Source organism: Schistocerca cancellata, chromosome 5, assembly GCF_023864275.1.
Source record: "Schistocerca cancellata isolate TAMUIC-IGC-003103 chromosome 5, iqSchCanc2.1, whole genome shotgun sequence".
Taxonomy (NCBI): Eukaryota; Metazoa; Arthropoda; class Insecta; order Orthoptera; family Acrididae; genus Schistocerca; species Schistocerca cancellata.
The window spans coordinates 521481777-521504527 of record NC_064630.1 but is presented as its reverse complement, the minus strand read 5'-3'; the positions used below and the strand labels follow the sequence as shown (position 1 = coordinate 521504527).

Below are 22751 nucleotides of genomic sequence, written 5' to 3'. Positions count from 1 at the left end.
AGCAAGTTCCCTTGCCGGTCTAGGAATGGTAGCACGATGGGTTCGATGATGGTTTGGATGTACCGTGCACTATTCAGTGTCCCCTCGACGATCACCAGTGGTGTACGGCCAGTGTAGGAGATCGCTCCCCACACCATGATGCCGGGTGTTGGCCCTGTGTGCCTCGGTCGTATGCAGTCCCCTACGGCACTGCGTAGGATCCTACGGTCTTGGCGTGCATCCGTGCGTCGCTGCGGTCCGGTCCCAGGTCGACGGGCACGTGCACCTTCCGCCGACCACTGGCGACAACATCGATGTACTGTGGAGACCTCACGCCCCACGTGTTGAGCAATTCGGCGGTACGTCCACCCGGCCTCCCGCATGCCCACTATACGCCCTCGCTCAAAGTCCGTCAACTGCACATACGGTTCACGTCCACGCTGTCGCGGCATGCTACCAGTGTTAAAAGACTGCGATGGAGCTCCGTATGCCACGGCAAACTGGCTGACACTGACGGCGGCGGTGCACAAATGCTGCGCAGCTAGCGCCATTCGACGGCCAACACCGCGGTTCCTGGTGTGTCCGCTGTGCCGTGCGTGTGATCATTGCTTGTACAGCCCTCTCGCAGTGTCCGGAGCAAGTATGGTGGGTCTGACACACCGGTGTCAATGTGTTCTTTTTTCCATTTCCAGGAGTGTATTTATCATTTTTGTAAACATATTGTACTCATTTTTCAAGGCAGTCTTAAGAAAATATTTGTGTATTATTGTTTGGCATTCTCTTTGATAATGATACTACATGCTTCAACGTTTTTAAATATTTTTGTATTTATTTATGTAAAATTCTTGTTTGGCACTTTATTTGATAATGATGCCATGGGTTTTAACGCTTTTGATGTATACACGTTTATACACTGTGAACAAGAACATTAGTTAAAATTGGTAGTCAGTCCGGTCTCTTGTTGCAGATATTAGTTGTCACAGAAAATGTAAATACAGTCTGTCAAAGAACATAAGATTTGTGAACTGTTTAAAGAGTATACACGTTAGGGAAACACTACACTTGGACAGTCAGTTTATGAAATGATTTTTTTTAATGCAAGCCGAGAGCATAAGTATGACCAAGTAAAATTTACACAAGATGTTTCATAGAATTTTATAAAATTGTATAATGACCAATAAATAACCTCTAGAATAATTGACATAACGACTCGTTTTGCATATTAGTGGCTAAATGAAGCACATTAATTTATTGGACGACCAACTTGAAAAGATTATAATACTTTAATATTTCTTCCCTCAACCTATATCATAGGGACGGTTGAATGACAGAGAGCATGGGCTGTAAGTCTAAAAGAAAGATAGGAACTGCCATTTTTGAAAGAGCATAAAAATTTTGTGATGCTCGCTAAATTTCTTTTGATATCATGGGTTATTTTGCATGTTATTGTATATTCCAACTGTCATGTCTCAGAAAATGTTCCAAACATAAGGAGCAGACAGATTAAATAATAAACAAATAGTAAATAAATTTAAGGCAGTAAACCCGTGAATGAACGTAGAATGACTGTAGAAGAACATATGATTCAATTGTTCCTCTGCTCTCGTATTCTTATTAGTTCGCTTGTACAGACAACTGAAGGTTATATTATTTTGTACTAGATGAGATAATACGAAAAGAATTACCCCATCTTAGTACAAAATAGTTCATTAGGTGGGTGTATTGTCAGGTGGCTATAATTTCACACCTTAAAAGCACTCACTTACATACTTTGCCATGATTTACAACCAGAATTACGTATCATTTGATAGGTTGTACATCATATATATGAATATTTAAAGAAGACTCACATTGTCACGTACACCTTGTAAATAGCTGTTAACGCTTATTGCATGAAAGGTGATGGAGTGTCTTTATTATCAAAATGGCGTAATGAATGATTGCCTATACTAGAAGAGGTTGGAACACAAGTGGAAATGAAACGACAGGCGTAACTTAAGCCCTGGGTGGAAAAGCCCGGACAAGTGTGTTGGTCCTGTTTAACACAGGAAGTAGCCAAGACGGACGGTCGGGGCACCTGAGCGCTGAAGCACAATACAGTGGCGGCCGGCCAATGTTGCAGCGGGGCCGGAAGAATAACCGGATAATACTTCGGAAACTGAAAATCTTGGACACAGCAGAGAGGAACGAGGAAGCGTTACCTCGGAAATCACGCAGGCTGGGTTATTTCTAAGGATTTTTACTCTAAGAAGTGTACCATTGTATGTATTCTAATTAACGAAGATAGGTATTTCCTCGCAAACTTTCCGCGCTGGGCGACAAAAGACTAAAATATGATTGGTCAGCGTTCGGAAGAATCTGTAGAGAGAAAGAATATTCCGTGGTTTCGAGAATATATTTCGGTTTCTGCAGTTACGAGGGAGGGGAGCCGAGCTTTGTTGGGAAGCCAGCGGTGGTGACAAAGAGGTCTTCCGTTTTGAGCGCCCGTGTTTGACAGTCGCTCAGTATCAGCTTTTGTTGGTACAGACGGACTTGCTGTCTTTGCTCTCGGAGATTTTATAGTATGAACGGTTAGGCACTGTACTGTTGCGAACCTATATGATCCTGGACTTCGCCTCCAGGTAGGGTGTCATCGTTGAGTATGCACCGCTCAGTGATTGAGAGCACTTCATCTGTCTATACTCACATAGAGACGTTATCTGAATTCCGTCCTTGTGGCTGGAAGTTCGCGTGGTTTTTTTTTTTTTTTTTTTTTTTTAATTTTTTTAGAACACAGAGAGGAGAAGACAGTATTAGATAATACTAGTCAGAGAACCCTCTTCTGCCGTCCTAGTGTTTGAATGATGTTTTTTTTAATATTTTGTGGCTTGAGTTCTTCCGTCTTTGCAGACGTGTACGAGAACCATCACTCCGACGCATCGGACACAGTACATACGGTGATATTGCTAACTGCTTCAGCTTACTAGGGCTATAAAGTTAAGTAGCTGTGATCAGTAAATTTTATTTCCACTGAGGTTGCACACCACTGTAGATCGTCTTTGAAAGTAGTGTCTTCTAGTGTTTGGCACATAGCTGATGTCAGTGATCTCGCGTTTTATTTATTAGATCACGTAGTCATAAAAAGGGGCAGATTTGGGCAATTGATCAGAAACACTAGTTGGGAAATATAAACATTTGTAATAAATAGGAGTTTTTAATCTACAATATGTGTATACGCAGAAACAGCATTTATCATGTTGTTGTTATTAGTTCCCCTAAACATTCATTTATGTTTATGTTGTAATTTATGGGTTAAAAAGCAAGCAGGAGGAGATAATATCACTGTTAGGAGATCCTAAGATCTGCTTCAGGGGGCAGTCAGATAGGGCCAAATCTTCATTTCTGCGATCAGTATTTTCCGTTGCGCATTCATTTTTACGCCCGCCTAGAGTAACATCTTGGAACTGTTATCCAAATAATACTGCTGAGGTCACCTAAATATCACATTATTATTTGCGATCAGTATTTTCCGTTGCGCACATTCATTTTTACGCCCGCCTAGAGTAACATCTTGGAAATGTTATCCAAATAATACTGCTGAGGTCACCCAAATATCACATTTATTTAACCAATGACTGTCACAGAAGAAAGGAATACTAATATTCATTTAAAGAATTAAACATCCTGTGGTCCAGGAGCAGTCATCTGATAAGGTCGTTAAGACATGCAACATAGACTATCAGTTAACTGATAACATTTATGTTTTATGTAGTAGAGAGATACTTCCAACCTTTCTGAGTCCAACATCCCTGAAAGCGCTAGCATACAAGCTAGTACATGCCACTGCTCTCATCCCCACCCCTCCCCACAGCGTGATCAACATTTGCGTAAAACTAAAATTTAGAATGAACAAGTATTTTCCTTGGGCACGTATTATTAAATGAGAGGCTTTTAACTGTTTTATTGAGCCAAGAACTAATGAGTCAATCAGAAAATTGGTACTGCTTATTTCTAACAACCTTTTTTTATAGAACTGTCAGGCAATCCCTGTGATTCGCAACTGCTACCTACAACTCCTTCTCAGAAAAGAAAGTTAAGTACCCACATTGAGGGTAGACACTTGTTACGAAACATGCTTTCTCTGCATCACTCTTCTCTCTAGCGACGTTTTCCTCGTCCAGACTTGGCACCCTAATTTAAAATCAACGAAGCTAAAATATGTGCACAATACTTATTGTTTGTATATCACTTGATCCCTGGATTCCCTACTTTTGAAATGTGAAAGACTTTGGGCTGTCAGTGGTTTATTTCTGACCACTTATTAGTAGTAGCCATGACCATGACAAATTTACTGTTGTGTTGTGCTGTCACTTAGTTCCTTTACTAGTTTCGAAGTGAATCATGAAGAAATTTATGATTTATTGCAAGAACTTCCTATAACTGTCAGAAGATATTTTCATTACATATTTAAGCTTATGTTACGAATATGACTCCATCTCTTTTTCATAGATGCATGGTACAAAGTATAAACTACGTGTGTAGTCGGTGACTATGTGAGGAAGAAGACGTTCATAAATTCTTTTCACAATCTGTAACCGCCACCACACTGTGTCACATGTTAATGCTAGTACTGTAAATGCAGTTAGTGGCACATAAAGTAACAACAATAACAAGAATAATACTGTGTAAGCTCTACAGCAATGTAGTAGCGATTACATCGTCACTGCCGTATGGTGCTGTCAATTATCAGTACTGCGGTCTTACGAAATAGAGATATTACTAACCGTATTTTAAAAATAATTTAGTTTCATGGCCAAAGCAGAATGGAAGTCTTTTGTTTTTAGCCCACAAAAAATTTCGTTTTATCCCTCAGGGGGTAACCAATAGGTTGGGTACCAGTGTTTCCAACAGTAAAAGTACTTCACAAATCGACACAAAAATAAAGCCCTGACTCAGTATCTCTACCATGTCTAAATACTTGAAAGAGTTTTACTTAAAATGTTGTATAATTTTGAATAGAAATAAAATATTTGTAAACGTTCGGAGTTTTTCTGGGAAACAAAACTGCTGAACCAGCTGTCTTTGATGGAGCAAGTACTTAACGTTGTAGAACAAGATGAACTAAACTGCAGGCTGTTTCTAGACTTTGATCTGATTACCCATGATCTGCTACTTGACGTAAAATGTGGGTGTGGTATTCGTCGAGTTGCCTGCAACTGCTGAAGTCCTATTTTTCTAGCACGCAGAACGTGGTAGATATATCTCATGAGAGCAGAAATTACTTTTTAAGGTGTGGAGATTTAGTTAAGGAGAACCCTGGCCTCTGTGTTAGTTCATCTGTTATTAATGGCTAGCCTTTTTATTGAAGGACTTACTGAAACAGATTTGCAGTGGCAGTTCCCTGTGACAACAAAAGCGGTGTAAATATAGATTGGAGTTAATTCTATGGCGGACAATGAGAACAAAACGAAACAGATAAGCTTTAGAGTTTTAAGAACTGAAGCCATGGCAATATAGTGCTAAAATTAGAAGGATATATCACTGAACAGACGCCATTCGGAAAGTGTCTAGGGTATGGGCAGCTGAGGTGGGAAAACATGTTGAACTACTGAACAAAAGATTCAGTAAAAGTTATTGTTGTTTACAGTTCTGATTCAGATATAGCATTGAACAGTTACTTTGAGCTTACTGTAATAATTCGCACATTTTTTTCAGGTCATGGTGTGATATTCTAGAAAAATTCACGTATCGCAAAACAATCAATTGAATTCCAATAAAGATAATAGAAGGTCTGTTAAATAGGGAGTCGTACGAAACTTTTCTCCAATTTCAATGAATTTTTTCAGAGTTGTAGCCGGCCGGTGTGGCCGTGCGGTTAAAGGCGCTTCAGTCTGGAACCGCGTAACCGCTACGGTCGCAGGTTCGAATCCTGCCTCGGGCATGGATGTGTGTGATGTCCTTAGGTTAGTTAGGTTTAATTAGTTCTAAGTTCTAGGCGGCTGATGACCTCAGAAGTTAAGTCGCATAGTGCTCAGAGCCATTTTCAGAGTTGTTTGTTATAAAGTTAACCCGTGCAAAATTAGAGGTCAAGATACAAAAAATTCATGGCTTTTTGACGCTTTCGTGGGAAAGACAGATGTCACGAATTCGAGTCCCGATCCGGTACTCAGTTTTAATCTGCCAGGAAGTTTCATATCAGACCCACTCCGCTCCAGAGTGAAAAATTGTTCTGGAAGTTTACTATTGCTGCTTTCCTGTTTTAATTGTTTCTGAGCAATCAAGTACGCAGCAGCTTGTCGAAGTGTGTCTGGCAAACAATGAACGTGTGAAGGAAGTTGATTTTGTGAAATGCTGAGAGCGCAATTATGCCAGTATGTATGTGTAAATGACTGTAGAAGTGATGCGATAAGTAGAAGGACCACAACATAAGAGTTTCATTGAATGACCTAACCGTATATTACATTTCAATCGAAGAAAAAGGTAATACAACAGGAAATATTTTGATATTGCTGTATTGTTGATTTATTGCAGATTCATTCTATATGAATGACGTCTTAGTTGTTACACTGTGCAGTGCCATTTTGGACTGTACAACATCAGTTTTCAGGATTTATTAGGTGAGTGACATTTCATATTGTTGACCAATTATTAGTAGTGTGGTGTGTCCATTTATTTCTCATGTCCAAGCTTCGTCCACTGGTGTTGTCAGGAACGCGTTGGTGCTTATGAATGGGGGGAGGTTATCAGTTACTGGCGACTGCCCTCCTCGGGACAAGCAGGTTGTGTGCGATGCTGGTAGATGTCGGACGGCGCGCCTTCAGCGGCCAGTGAAGTTCTGAAGAACAGCGTAGTACGAGTAGCCAGCGTTCAGCAGCTGCAACATTTCGGTCAAAGTAAGACACTGGTAGCAGAAAGCAGAAAAATGGTTAAGATATCGAAACAAGTAGTTGCGTAAAACGCTGAAATGAGAGGCCTACTACCCGTGATCTACGTATAGAAAAAAAGAGTAAGATTCTGTTGGGGTGAAGCCATATTCGTATCCGATTCTCCTTTACTTAATAACCTTGTAAATTATTTTTATTGAATCTCTGGCAGTCAACTAATAGGATAACACCTCCAGAATGAAATTTTAGGTCTGCTGCGGAGTGTGACCTGATCCTGGCAGAGAAAAACTGTCTGCTGGGCCGAGTCTCGAACTCAGGACCTTTGCCATTAAGGGCAAGTGCTCTACCGACTGGGCTACCAAAGCACGATTCACTACTCATTCTCACAACTTTCTGGAAACATCTCCCAGCCTGTGGCTAAGCATATCTCCGCAATATCCTTTCTTCCCGGAGCGCTAGTCTTGCAAGTTTCGCAGCAGAGCTTCTGTGAATTTTGGAAGATAGGAGACGAGGTAATAGCGAAAGTAAAGCTGTGAGGACGACCACTGAGGCGTCCCTGGGTAGTTCAGTCGGTAGAGCACCTGCCTGCGAGAGGCAAAGATTCCGCATTCGCCTTCACGTCTAGCATACGGTTTTAATCTGACAGGAAGCTTCATATGAGCGCACATTCCGCGGCAGAGTGAAAATTTCATTCTGGGAACATCCGCCAGGCTGTAGCTAAGCCATGTCTCCACATATCTTTCTTCCAAGAGTGCTAGCCTTGCAAGGCTCGCAGGAGAGCTGCCAGCCGCTGTGACCGAGCGGTTCTAAGCGCTTCAGTCCGGAACCGCTCTGCTGCTACGGTCGCAGGTTCCAATCCTGCCTCGGGCATGGATTTGTGTGATGTCCTTAGGTTAGTTAGGTTTGAGTTGTTCTAAGTCTAGGGAACTGATGACCTCAGATGTTAAGTCCCAAAGTGCTTAGAGCCATTTGAACCATTTTGAGCAGGAGAGCTTCTGTGAAGGTAGGAGACAAGGTACTGGCGGAAGTACGGCTGTGATTGGGGGGGGGGGAGGGGGGGCGTGAGTCGTGATTAGGTAGCTCAGTCGGTGGAGCACTTGCACTTGCCCGCGAAAGGCGAAAGTCCCGAGTTCAAGACCCGGTTTGGCGTATACTTTTAATCTGCCAGGAAGTTTCAGAATAACATCTGTTTCTTTCCTCCATCATCTGCTAATCACTCATCTGTTGATGGGATAACAGATCATTAATAAGATTCAAGTAGTGCCAATAAACAGTATTAGATATTTCACTCATTATTACTCTTTCAAGTCTGCGAGAAAGCAGCATGGCTGCGTGCTCTTGCCTTTAAAGTGCGCATCATTTATGTTGGCGGCCGAGTTTAGGTTCGTTCTGCGCATCTGACGTCACAAAACACAGTCAGCCAATGAACAGAGAACGACGTTGCCACATCTCGACTGCAGTGCAGAGCATGGACGAGTGTCTTCAGTTTTAGAAACGTTCAGTCATAAATAAAGTAATAGAACAAAAGCTATGTCTTGATAGCAGACATTCTTTTATAGAAAGTTTGGAAAAAGCATTCTTTATACCAATTGCTTCATATTCTATTAATTAATTAAACCAAACAAGCAATAAGACTCCTAATTCAGGCGATAGCAAGGAAAGGTGTATGTACCACTCTCACGAACCGCTTTTTCGCAATAAAGAACAGCGGTAATTGTTTATTTCCTATTGTACTTCGACGAAGCGTGAGTAATTCATAGTCATACCAACAGTGTTTGTCAGTATTTTGCGTGACGTGTTATAGTCCTCATGAGGACATGTACTTGTGCGAGGTGCGTTAGTGTAGTGGCTGGGGTGTTGGGCTGCTACGTGAAAGGTTATGAGTTCAAACCTTGTGTGGTACTTAATATTTTCATTATTTCAAAACAATATCGAAGTGCCTTACTTCGAGAATTTTTTGAAATTTCTAGTGATTTGTCTCTTCATTAACCCTTTCGCTGCTGCAGACACGTGCTCCCCGCATTCCGCGCTGTGCGCGATTTTGTCATCACTGCACTGCTCGCCTGTGCAGACACGTGGTGTTCCCACTGCTTTGACACGCTTATCATTCGATTTCACAAAAACTATTTGGCCCAAAAATTTGATTTTTACACGTCTTCTTGACTGATACCTTCCCCCCCATAAATGACTTAATTTTGTTTCGATGTTCAACGCAGTTATTGTGCAGCATTAAATGTAGTCAACCATTGCACGAAATTTTGAAGAGTTTGCAGAGGTAGAAGTCCATAGCGTATACTTTCCGTATGGTCGATTTTAGTTGCCACAATGTTGAGAATGAAATGTGGACAAGATACCTAAATTTCATATAAAATTTACTGTATAACAATATCTCATTTAATTTAAGTACGACATAGGTGTCGTACGTAATATTGAGAAATATTCCGTCTTTCGCGACTGTAATAAAAGTTTTATTTACACCGGACGCGTTTGGCTTTATTTTAAAGCACTTCTATCAAGGAAAGGTATGGCACATACACAATGGTACTCATGTTCTCTTTCTTGTTTTTGTTCCACAGTCGCAGTTTTACCAATGGTACTGAAATATATTCCTCTTCTGCAACTGTAATAATGGACTTATTTAGACCAGACGCGTTTCTCTCTTTTGAAGCATCTTCAGTGGACAGTATTTTGTCTCTTCCATTGCCAAGTCACCTTTCGTAGTTTTGTGCTGCGGTAACACAATATTCAACGTTTGTGTTGGCAGATCAGTGTCTTAGCAAATAAATGATGTTTGTGTGTGCCACACACAAAAATTATATTTGACATAGCTCAGAGCACTTCACTGATAGACGGTATATTCAAGTCCTAATGTTTTTGTAAGTCCACAGTTTTGTTTAATGTGTTTTGTCTACTTCCTTTTGATTGATTGAAGTGCTTTAAAATAAAGCCAAACGTGCTCAGTGTAAATAAAACTTTTGTTACAGTCGCGAAAAACTGAATATTTCTCAATATTACATACGACACCTATGTGGTACTTAAAATAGCTATTGTTATACAGTAAATTTTATATGAAATTTAGGTATCTTGTCCACATTTCCTTCTCAACATTGTGGCAACTAAAATCGACCATACGGAAAGTATACTCTATGGACTTTTACCTCTGCAAACTTCAAAATTTCGTGCAATGGTTTACTATATTTAATGCTGCATAATAACTGCGTTGAACATCGAAACAAAATTAAGTCATTTATGGGGGGAAGGTATCAGTCAAGAAGATGTGTAAAAATCTAATTTTTGGGCCAAATAGTTTTTGTGGAATCGATTTATAAGAGAGTCAAAGCAGTCGGAACACGATGTGTCTGCACAGGCGAGCAGTGCAGTGACAAAATCGCGCGCAGCGCGGAATGCAGGGAGCACGTCTTTGTAGCAGCGAAAGGGTTAATGCGGCCGTCGTGGCTTTACTTCATGAACTGCGCGCTCCCCCCTAAACGTAAGTTTGCGAACTATGCTATACTATGGCGCTGCTTCTATTGGCGCGTGCGTCGTGTGCAACTGGCAACGCAGCAATCTCCCGCGTCTGGGCGGGCATGCGCGAGCCGCCAAGATAAATGAATTGAACTATAGTGATAAGATAGAAACCACTTATAAGATTTCAAAATCATTGAAAATAAAAAAACTGAGTGTTTAAATGGTGATTCCCTAAACCGCGTGGGAGATCATTAGGTGGTTTGTGGAGTACGATGCCGATGTAGATGAATACTTGTATTTCGTCGTCGCACCATTCTAGAAAAGAGGAAGAAATATGGAAGTAGTTGACCCTATGGATATGAACTCTGTTTCGAGGCCTTAATCTCATTCAGAATTAAGGGTGAAGGGTTTGAACAACCACTGTCAATCTTGTTCATACAGACTTATTCTCATGGAACCGAAGTCACTGATCGACATGTGCAAAAATTCGGATTTTGGGCCTTTGTAGGTTCCTAAAATCATATCATGCGGTTCTGGGATGATCCTACCAAGAAGGCCACGATCAAATTCATTCACTGCTCTTATTCATCTGAACTATCACCCGATTTCCACTACACACAATGGCGATGGGTCGATAATACCTTATCTTCCTTTACTTTCTCCGCTCATGAAGGGTTGAATTCGTTGTATGACCACGTTGTTTTATCATGATACCCCATGATATCCTATTATCATTCCATACAAAAATAGGCGGTTGTAAGCTATGTGGAATGCCAACTCTCACACAATGCATCGTACAGTTTTCAAGGAAGCATTAGAGAACCAGTCTACATATTTCGTATAAGCTTCGGGAAAGTGGAATAACTTGCATTCGGTAATGTTACTAAGGTAGGCTCTATAGCTAACGCATGTTACTGCCTTTGCTTTCAGGTGTCAATCATCTGGGACGTTGTACCATTTTCACATATCTATTAGAAACTGGTGTATCTCTGCGACTCTAGTAAAATGGCGTACGAATCATACCGCTTCCGAACATGTGGTCCACAACTTTAATGAACGTCATCAATGTCATCTATCAGCCTCTCAACTTCCTTCTCAAAAAAATCATAAACTATAGTCTCTTCTTTGCATAGGTAGACGACACCGTGTCCAGTAGCGGTTGTGAATATCCAGCTGTAAGAAACACAAATCATTCATACAGAATGCTGGAAAAAAAGCTGTCTCATATTCCAACAGAAGACAATACTGGGCAAAAAGCTGAAAGAAAATGTAAACATGCGTACGGAAAGAAATACACGTTGGCATACAAGTCATTCAGTCCTATGGTGCCTTCTGCCTCCTAACATTATAGGACAAGACCCACTGCTACCCCCATTTTCTGAAATTTCTTTCTGAATATGTGATAACACCAACGAACAGGTACGGCGGCAAGTCGAGTCGCAGAACACAGTGCTAGGAAGACGTTGCAAAGGAAGTGGAACATCTATAGAGAACTATGACCAGCGAAGTGAGTGAATGAACTCAAAGTAGTGTTCCACTACCGATTCCTTTTTCCTTTGATTAGTTACCTACAGAATTAACATTTTAACCCGCCTCTGGGACACTGTTATTTGCAACTTTTGGCATAAATAATAATTAATAAGACGCATAGATAATACTTATTGTCTCTAGTGCTAATGTCAGGTGGGCTTAACGTTTCCGAGAAGTTAAGAGTCTTCCAGCATTATTGTCCAAGGTGTTCCGCCCAATGCCCAGTCTAATAGGGAATAGTGGAATAATTATAAAGTTTTACCATTTTGACGAGCCCGTTTTATAAACAACATCCGATCGCGAGTGCTAGAGCAACTGCCGTTAAAAACTCACCCCAGCACTTTGGTCTTTAGAAAGTGAAACCTAGGCAGTAGTGGAGAGTTGTGTAGCGGCCATTAGCCTTACTGTTGAGCGACAGAGACTGGCGGGATTTAAGGACACTGATACAGTTCAGATAAGTAAAAATAATCAATAACTTTTCAATTACGACTATGGGGGCGTTAGTGTATCTGTCGGAATACCATAACAAAAAGAATTCTGATAATCAAATTATTGTCGTAAAATTAGGAAAAAAAACAATTTAGTGAGAGACGGTATTGCAGTGTCTGTGCTGTTCAGAAATAGCACTGCAATATCGTATGTACCCACAGACACCGAGCAGGCGACACACAACGAAATTGCCCTCCCTGTACGGCAGTACACATAATGAATATACCAGTGCAGGGTTGCAGACACACGGTTGACGACGCTGTCGTGCTCGAACATAGCTCCGTTTCAGCCGCGCTAGATAGTGGACGTTGTTTACTGCTGCGCTGCACTCCCGTGTTTACATCGCTGTCCTTGTGCTTCGCCGAGTGCTGTCCGTCCGCTAATCTCCGTGTTCGTTCATATTCCTTATGATCTGATCGCTCCTTCTGGTCGTGCTGCTGCTAATTGGAATTACGGTTGTTTAACCGAAATTTCGTCGCTGGATTAACCATGGCTACAAACCTGAGGAAGAATACTCTAGTATTTGCTTTTGACAAGGAATCCCGTCCTGTTCAGCCGACATCCCTGGAAATAAATGACTGGATTACACAGGTATTTGGTCTCAGTTCTGAAACCGTCCATACCTGGCAACTGGATCAGGAAAAATACTGTACCGAGCGAGGTGGCGTAGTGGTTAGCACACTGGACTCGCATGCGGGAGGACGACGGTTCAATCCCGCGCCCGGCCATCCTGATTTAGGTTTTCCGTGATTTTCCCTAAAATCGCTCCAGGCAAATGCCGGGATGGTTCCTTTGAAAGGGCACGGCCGACTTCCTTCCCCGTCCTTCCCTAATCCGATGAGACCGATGACATTGCTGTTTGGTCTCTTCCCCCAAACAACCCAACCCAAAGATACTGTGTTTTTGTCAAGTTATTCAGTGGTGCGACTGTTGATACAGTGTTACGAAAGTTGGGCTATGAAGTAGATTTTCTGTATAGAAATGGTTATAAAAATAAGGTTTCCATCTATAGAGCTGTCTTAAATCTCCCCCTTGAAATTAAAAATGATAAGATTAGCGGAGTTCTTTCAAACTACTGGCACGTTAAATCAATTGCAAATGAAAGATGGTCGCCTCGGTTAACACTGCAATGTTTCAACGGGGTCCGCTGTGTAGAGATGGACACCAAGACAAATATTCCGCCTCACATAACTGTTTGTTTATTCAAATTGTCTATACAGGTCAGGAAGCTACATGTCATATATGTAACGAAACCGGCGACTTCAGACAGGAATGTCCGAGCGAACTGCTGTCCTTAAAAGTACTTTGATACAGCGTCTGAGACTTCCCTTAAAACCGAGCGGGGTGGCGCAGTGGTTAGACACTGGACTCGCATTCGGGAGGACGACGGTTCAATCCCGCGTCCGGCCATCCTGGTTTAGGTTTTCCGTGATTTCCCTAAATCACTCCAGGAAAATGCCGGGATGGTTCCTCTGAAAGGGCACGGCCCCCTTCCTTCACAATCCTTCCCTAATCCGATGACCACTCTGTCTGGTCTCCTTCCCCAAACCAACCAACCACCCAACCAACTTCCCTTAAACGATCTGTTACCAAAGAATAACCCGGATCAACTGGTTGCGGATATTAACGCAGCGGGCCAAGTTGATGTCCCCCTTCACAATAACAGTCAATTTCCCCCGTTAACAATAAAGGGAAACCCTGTTAGCACTACTCGTGAAACTAAAATGCAACCGAATAAACAACCTCTGGAGACAGCTGATACTTGCTCAGAGGACGAGCTGTCCTGTACAACTCCCTCAGTTCGCAACCAAAAACAGTGCGATGCGGAGGCAGAGGAACCGGAAGGTAGAATGTGAATGGAAACTTATGAACAGAAAGATAATAAACATGCGGAACTAGAAAATGAAGGGGGGTGTAGTCAGTCTTAATTTGCAACAAACAACAGGTGTAGTAGCTGATTGCACAGATCAGCAGCTATCTGTTAGTAAATAAATTCAGGGAGAGGTTGCAAAACTGCCGTCTCCATTTGTTTCCCTCGATCAGGAAGTAAGAGATATTAATAAAGAACAATGAAGTGGTGGCCAAAATGAAGTCATGGTCAGCACCGCAGGGTAGGCGCCAGCAACAGAAATTGCGAAAGCGTCTGCTGGTACTCCAGATGGGCCGCGAAGTAAAATAGACACGCAACCAAATGTGAATGTAGCTCGTAACCAAGAGAACGGAAAATTTGGAAAGGGCGACCCAATCCCAAAGAATGTTCGGTACCAGACGGTCCCACACGAATCACTGGAGAAAAAACAGAAAGCTCACAATGAAATGTCTGCTAGCGGTACAAGATAAAACCTCAGAAGTTGAAAAAAAAAAACAGGACAGTAACTAATAAACTGATTGAAGTGTTATTCCATATTCAGCGTTCCGAGAAACCTGTTAATAGTTTAAGTGAACCCTGAACCGCAGGAAACTAAATTAGTACATCAAAACAACTACATAGTGACAGCGCAATGACGCAATCGTATTCTGTCACCACTATAAACATAAAATTACGTCCGGTTTGAAATTATCAGCACTTAAGGAATCCGCCCCTGATATTAGCCTGTTACAAGAAGTTTTAATGCCGGATTTAGTAATTCCCGGTTATGTCAGTTACATAAATGTGATTCACGAAACAAGTGCTGGAACAGCTGTTTTGGTGAGTGAAAAGATTCCACAAAGTGAGATGGAACTAGTGGAATCCGGAAGGGTAATAGGACTACATATCTAAGATGTAGCTATCATCAACTTGTATGCCCCTGCCGGAAGTTCTCACCGAGCTGACAGGGCACGTTTCTTCAAAGATGAAATGATATACTTGTTAAGGAAAAATCCAAGACAGTTATTACTTAGAGGTTATCTTAATTGTGTTTTTAATCGAAAAGATCAGTTACCTAATTTTAATTTCTCAAGTGAACTAAGACAACTACTTACTGGTTTAGAGTTAAAGGATATATGGGAAATCAAATACCTCTCCATTGTTGAGTTCATTTATGTCACGGCAACATCTCGTAGCAGGACTGATAGATTATCTATTTCTACAAATCTTGGAACTTCCGTGACACAAGTAGAAACCATGCTTGCGTAGTTTTCAGACCATTCAAGTGCCTTAGCTTGCATAAATCTAACAAGACAGCCAGTTCGCCGATTCAAGAATCAGTGGAATTTGAACATTTCCTTGTTAGTAAATCATGATTTAGAAAACCTGATTAAAGAAGCATGGGCAATATGCCTGCGTGCTCGTAGTAGATATGCCACTTCTGTCGACTGGTGGGTTAAAATGGCGAAGCCAAAGTTGAGGAAGGTTCTTATTCAATACAGTGCCCAGAGCGCAAGAGAAATGAAATGCACTATGGAATATTACTCTTCCGTTTTGGGAGATCTTTATGATCAGGTCTCAGCAGGTTCCTCACTTCGGATAGCAGACATCAAAAAAGTCAAAGTTACGTAATGTCAAGAGAAATCAAATGGAAGGGTTGAAAATAAAATCGAAGGCAAAATCGGTGTCAGAAGAGGAAGCTACTTCCCTGTATCATTTAGTGAAGCATACGAAAAACGGACTTTTATTCATGAAATTCCAACAAAAAAGGTACGATTCTCAGAACCCAGCAGGATATCATGGAGGAGATCTATCGCTATTATTGCGAGCTATATTCTGTAAATCAAAGTAGTGATGCATCCTCGGAAGAATTCCTGGACATCCTAGCACCACAGCTGACAGAAGATAACAACGAAAATTTTCTCAAGGTTGTCAGTGAAGAGGACGTGTATGAGGCTCTGTGAGCCTCATCATCAAAAAAATCCCCGGGACTGGATGGTCTGCCAGCAGAGTTTTTCATCCGTTACTGGCCAATAGTGGGTGCGAAAATCACGGACGTTGTAAATGAGGTTATTCAGGGTAAAATGATTCCGGCTGAGTATAAGGAGAGTAAAATTGTTCTTGTGCCACAAAATAATGGAAACAAAGATTTAAATAGTTTTCGCCCAATTTCACTGCTGAATTTTGATTATGAATTAATAGCTAGAATAGTAAACAAGAGAATTTCATGCCTTACAGATAAAATTATTAGTAGACATCAGAACTGTAGACAAGGCTGAACCATTTTTCAAAATCAAGCAGAATTCAGGGACATCATTGCAATAACTTCTGTAACAAACATAAAGTGTGCTTTATTTTATTTTATTTTATTTTAGATTTTTATACGGCCTACGATGTAGTAAATCATGAATATCTTCTACAGGTTGCAGAAAATAGGTTTCAACGATAGGTCATACAGTTGATAAAAAACATAGCAATTGGAATAAATGCAAAAATAGCGGTGAATTGTCAACAATCCAGGCCGATACAAATAAAACGAGGTGTTCCTCAAGGAAGTCCTCTGTCCATGCCGCTCTTCGCGATTCCACTGGAACCTTTCCGCTGACATGTCCTTGCTAGATTAAAAGGCTTAACATCATCAGGAAATAAAACAGTTATAAAAGCCTATATTGACGATATAGGAGTCATTATAAGGAATACTGAAGAGGTAACCATGCTAGCAACAGCGATTCATACGTACTGTAGAGCATCTGGAGCCAATGCAAACGAAAAAAGTAAGATGATAAATCTCAGAGGTTTTGATAATATCAGTGTCGAATGGGCAAAATTAGTCCGACAACATAAAACACTTGGAACACCCTGACAGCATTCCTCATGATAATGACGGCTTTAAATTGGAAAGTTGCAGCAGATAAAGTGCAAGGAGCAATTATAGATAATCTAACTCGACGTATGAACCAAGTTCAAAGAACAAAGTATAGCAACTCATTCATCCGTGCTAAAGCTTATTATACTGCCCAGTTGTATCCAATAGCGAGAATGATAGCAGGGAGAATAATGTCCAAAATCACCAACTTTTTGTGGAAAGGTGAAGTGTTCAGAGTACCTGCTAAAGTAGCCACTCTAGATCCTAAAAATAGTGGACTAGGATTAACTGATATAACGGATAAGGCCTCTGCACTTTTTATCGAAAGGCTAGTTAATTTAATAAGAGACTCGAGAGAAAGCATAACCAGCCAACTTTTCGAGATAATTAAACCTAGAAACCTGCTTCCCCCGATTGACGTGCAGAATACTAACAGTCGTTTAGAGCATGTGAGCGTTTTCTATGTTGAGTTCAGTTATATAAGTGCCGAAATCAGACAGTCACGACACTTAGCTTCAAGAGCCATAATGTGGGAACGAAAGAAAAGCGGAGGAAGGAACAAAATAGAACAACAGTTTCCAAACATTGATTGGACTGAGATTTGGAAAAACATTAGTTCTAATGTAAAACAGTCATGGTACAAGACAGTTAACAACATATTTAGCGCCAATGAAAGACTGTACGCAGTCGGTCTCTGAAAAAAATTTGTCAACAATGCCATCTAGTTGGCACAAGAATTCATAGATACACTTGTAGGGGTCACATGAATAGTTGGAAGTGGATCCGGGAGGAAATAGTTCTGATTACGATGACATCCCCTGAGAATTTATCGCTATCATTGATACAAAGGCCTTAAGCATGCTATTTCCCAGAGGCAAAAAATAACGCTGTGTACTGGTTGCTCGGAAATTTTGTTAATTACGTCATTAACAAACTAGTATCCGACAGCACCATAGAGTTCAAGGTACACATGCTGCGTGAATACCACAACATTAGAAGGTATTCGAACCACAAGAAAAAGTTCGGTAATATGTTATTACAATTATATTTGAAAGAATGGGCATTGATTAATATAAAAAAAGGCTGTGTTGACAGTAATGTATTGTAGTTACCTTAAGGATATTATTTAAATTTTTACTGCGAATTTTTGGTGTGTGCTTTTTCTACTTCAGAAAGTAGTTTTTGAAATATTATAAGCTAATGTAAAGAACTTATGTGACAGTCAGATTGTGTGTCTAATAGTGTCAAAACACAAAACATTAAAGCTGTATTATTGGTTTATAGTATATAAAAAAGGGTGGCTTAATGGTAAGGCGTTCCGCTCGAGATAAGCGGGAAATCCGGCTTCGAGTCCCGGTCAGGCACAAATTTTCATTGTCGTCAATCGATACACAGTTGATGGTTGTCCATATTCGCAATAGGGAATACATTTCATGTAGGATTATGAGGTGTTATCAGTTTGTAAAGCGCGAAGAGTCATGAAAAAATATAAATGTTCAATAGAACCAGAACATTAATACAATCAAGCAGTGATGTTACAAGTGGTGCAGAGCATGACAGAATAATCATGCAATGAAGGCTTTCACTACCGGATGGTACTGTTGTTGATAATTCTTCCGGGTTATATGGCCGTGGTCCATGGAAGAAATATCAACAACATGACAGAATAAATCTGAGAAAATCTGTCGTATTAAGAACCAACCGTGTTTGGATGCAATTTTTGGATTTTAGAACTGCGAACAGAGTGGAGTTGAAGAGAAGTACGCTAAATAATATGGGGCGTCCCAAGGTCAAAGCATTGACAGATATTAAAGGCACAAATATCAAACAAACGTGGCACACAAAAATAATGGGACAATACGAGCATAGTAGGCTTAGAAAAAGAAAAGTAGGATGTATCCGATAATGATGAGGGACCAGACGCGAAATATATTAAATGTATTCGCAGTTGTGAATATGGTTCAAATGGCTCTGAGCAGTATGGGACTTAACATCTATGGTCATCAGTCCCCTAGAACTTAGAACTACTTAAACATAACTAACCTAAGGACAGCACACAACACCCAGCCATCACGAGGCAGAGAAAATCCCTGACCCCGCCGGGAATCGAACATGGGAACCCGGGCGTGGGAAGCGAGAACGCTACCGCACGACCACGAGATGCGGGCTAGTTGTGAATATGCATAACCATCCGCTGTATAATGGAAAGACGACAATGAAAATTTTTGCCGGATCAGGACTGGAACCCGGATTTCCCACTTATCGCGATCGGTCGCCTTACCATTTTTTTTTTTGTTTTATTTTGTTCGATATAGTTCGTTGCGTTTGGTCTGGGCGGACGTCACGAGACTTCTGTTCAAATTGATCGTTGATTCCTTCACTCCGTTTTTTTTTCTTTTTATTACAGAGAGCAAGCAGCCCTCTGTACCATTTGGCCATCCGCGTATGGTGCACGGCCACACCCAAACATCCACATGTCGTCAACCATGTGTCTACAACCTGTACTGGTATATTCTCGTGCGGGGGGACATTTTACTTTAAAGTCGCTTGCCTTGTGTCGGTGGATAAATGTGACATTGCAATGCCTGTGTTATTCGGGAGAACACCTGCAACACCGGCACTGCATTATCGTAGATACGAAAGAGGATATTATTAACGAGTATTTCAAGAAATTAGTTATAAATTTAAGAACTGAAAGAGATGAGAACAGAACTACTTAACAGTCAGAAAAAGCGATAGGAGCAGGATACATGTTAGCTCCAGGGCAAACTGAAAGAAATAATGGACGAGACGGTTGAGACATTTGCTGCTTCTAGAAACAGAAGTACATGACATAAGTAACATGACGAAGAAAATTACAGGATGCATGAATGAGAGCCGGATGAAAATGTAGGACATGAATAAGGGTATGGAAAATACGAAAAATAACATGAGCTCAATGAATAATGACATGAAGTCAACAATGACAAAATGTGCTCAGAGCTTTGCCGCAAAATTTCGTTAATTTGAGGGAAAGTCAACAACGAATGCAATATCGAAAGACATGGCCTCGACAAGTAAAGAATGATTGCAGCGTAGAAACAAAACAGAGTCATGAAGCTCATCACAGAAGTCTGAAAGAATTTCAGGAAATTCAGGTGAGTCCATATGATGTTAGCAAGAAAATAACTAAGAGAGGCTACTGATTCGAAGAGAAGGTGGGCGAAAAAATTACCGAAATTGCTGTAAAAGTGTTCTCGCTAGCAAAAGAAAAAGATCAAACAAAACTCTTTAAAAAATGAAAACATGAGACTTTCCTACCATTCCTGGACGAAATATGAAGAAAAAGAGTGATCTAGTCACGAGTTCATTTAACGCAGTTTCATACTGTAATAAGCAATTAATGACAGATTAAGTGTTCGATATGACAGGCAGAAGGCATCTAGTGGTATTCTGCGACAAATGTTGAAAAATTTTAATGAACAGGGTACGAGAAAAAGACGTATCATTCGAGCAATTTCTTTCAAGGGATATCTGAAAATGTATACTGAAGGTCCGAATGGACTGTGTAAAATCTGAAGAATGTCCAAAACACGGAAACGAGGAAATGAGAAACAGCAGTCGGCCTAGGGTGAACACGCTAAAATTGAGATGTTTGCGGGTAAGTAGGTCAGAAATCGATTTCAGTTACGAAAGCAAATCTAATTAGACGTACGTGTGAGAGTGGTAGAAGGTCATTGCATTACAGCATGTGCAGCAGTTTTTTTTTTTTTTTTTTTTTTACATTTCGCAATATTACATGTAGTTGCTTCCCGGGTAAATGAATGATCAGCTCGCTTTCATTTAGCAGAACGTAAAGTACATGATGACCGGCTGTCTGCTGAAGGAAGTGTCACCCATAAATACATATCGAATATACTTAAAAATATCGAAATTTGAAAGAAGACAATAACCGTGGTTGTAATAGATTCCTTCGACAGTGGAACCGTCATTGTAGACAAATGGAGAGTGCAGTGGACGAAGATTATAAAGAGAAAAAATCGCTAATCTTAATTAACAATTCTGTTGCCGAAAAAGGAAGAGGCACGATAAAACACTAGACCCGAATTTTGGAAGACTCGTGAACCGTTTCCGCTTGGGTCGTCTAATATGGATCTTATGTATTTCCTCAAACTTATTAAATTAAGTGCTCGGATGAGACCTTTAATAGGATTATTTTGTGTTAGATGTCTAGTCCATGCCCAGTTGCTCTCGTGCTCTATCTACAAGAACCCCATTATCGTCAGGTGGTGCCACCATCGCGAAATAGTCCAGAGAATTGATGTTGTAATGTCCACAACAAATAGTATGAACAGTCATTAAATGCTTACCGAAAGGAAGGTGGCCCTCTGTATGGGGTAGACCCCGCCAGCAGTGAGACTCAGAGGTTTCTGTGCCCGAGCCATGACGACGAGCAATGCTCTCTGGAATTTGATGTCGGTATCTGGCCAGCCACAACTATATGCAGCCACGGACACCAGCTCACCCTAAAATCACAAAACAGACCAATATTTAACTATGCAAACTGCAGACAACTCACTACTTGAAGGTTCACAGGAATTGTTCACTTTTGGAGGGAATTACAGTTAATTCGTTATGAAAGGTATTCTCTAATTACATTTCTGTAGTACAGACTAATATGAGCCTACTTCGTCGAGACACTTTTGTAACTTTGAGATATCACATGGATCCCTGTTGTTTCCGTCTATCTATTCTTTGAGATGATCCTATATATTATCTGTAAAGCCGACAATTTAGTTGTTCCCTGGTGTTCCATGAACTAATTTTGTTATGACCACGGTACAGTACAGACAGAATAACAGCAGTCGAGTGGATTAGAAGTGATAACTCTTTTATCCTGGAACAGTAACAAAAGGAGGTAACACTTAGCAAGTAACCATTTTACTTGAAAGTCGCTTGCCTTGTGTCGGTGGATAAATGTGATATTGCAGTGCCTGCGTTATTCGGGAGAACACCGGTATCACCGGCACTGCATTATCGTAGATAATGTTCACTTTTGAAGCGAATTAGAGTTAATTCGTTATGAAAGGAATTCTCTAATTACATTTCTGTAGTACAGACTAATATGAGTCTACTTCGTCGAGACACTTCTGTAACTTTGAGGGATGGATCCCTGTTGTTTCCGTCTATCTATTCTTTGAGATGATCCTATGTATTATCTGTAAATCCGACAATTTAGTTGTTCCCTGGTGTTCCATGAACTAATTTTGTTATGGCCACGGTACAGTACAGACAGAATAACAGCAGTCGAGTGGGTTAGAAATGATAACTCTTTTATCCTGGAACAGTAACAAAAGGAGGTAACACTTAGCAAGTAACCATCTGATTCTGTGTGAGTTACAAAAACAGATAACATTTGGCAAGCAACTCCTTTGAGAGTTCGTGATGGAGCCCTAACACAGTGAAGCAAGCAACACAGGGTTACATCTGCGGGCCGGCGTTGCGCCGAGAGGGGAGGTGCAGCCACAGTCGGCGGTATTTGGGAGCATATGTGCTGCGAAAGAGAGACCTTTTAATAATCGGAGTAAATTGTCGACGAATACTCCAACGTCGACTGTCGTCGGTGATTGGGAGCACATGAGCTGCGAATGAGTGACCGCGGGTCGGTGTCTTTACGTGCCCAGTGTTTACTACCGACGAGGACTGGCTGTCGGAAGCCGTGCGCTGC

At 41.0% G+C, this 22751-nt stretch overlaps 1 protein-coding gene across 1 annotated transcript in view; it reads right to left on the bottom strand.

The window, feature by feature from the left end:
• Positions 1-6750: 6750 nt before the first annotated feature.
• The window catches only part of LOC126187410 (odorant receptor 43a-like), a 28852-nt gene continuing 12851 nt past the window's right edge, over positions 6751-22751 (bottom strand). Inside the window, exons 2-3 of the mRNA XM_049928477.1 lie at positions 21394-21549; positions 6751-6832 (exon numbers count right to left, since the gene is read on the bottom strand). Of these exons, the coding sequence (XP_049784434.1) occupies positions 6776-6832; positions 21394-21549 (213 nt within the window). The 3' untranslated portion in view covers positions 6751-6775. The remainder of the gene's footprint in view (positions 6833-21393; positions 21550-22751) is intronic.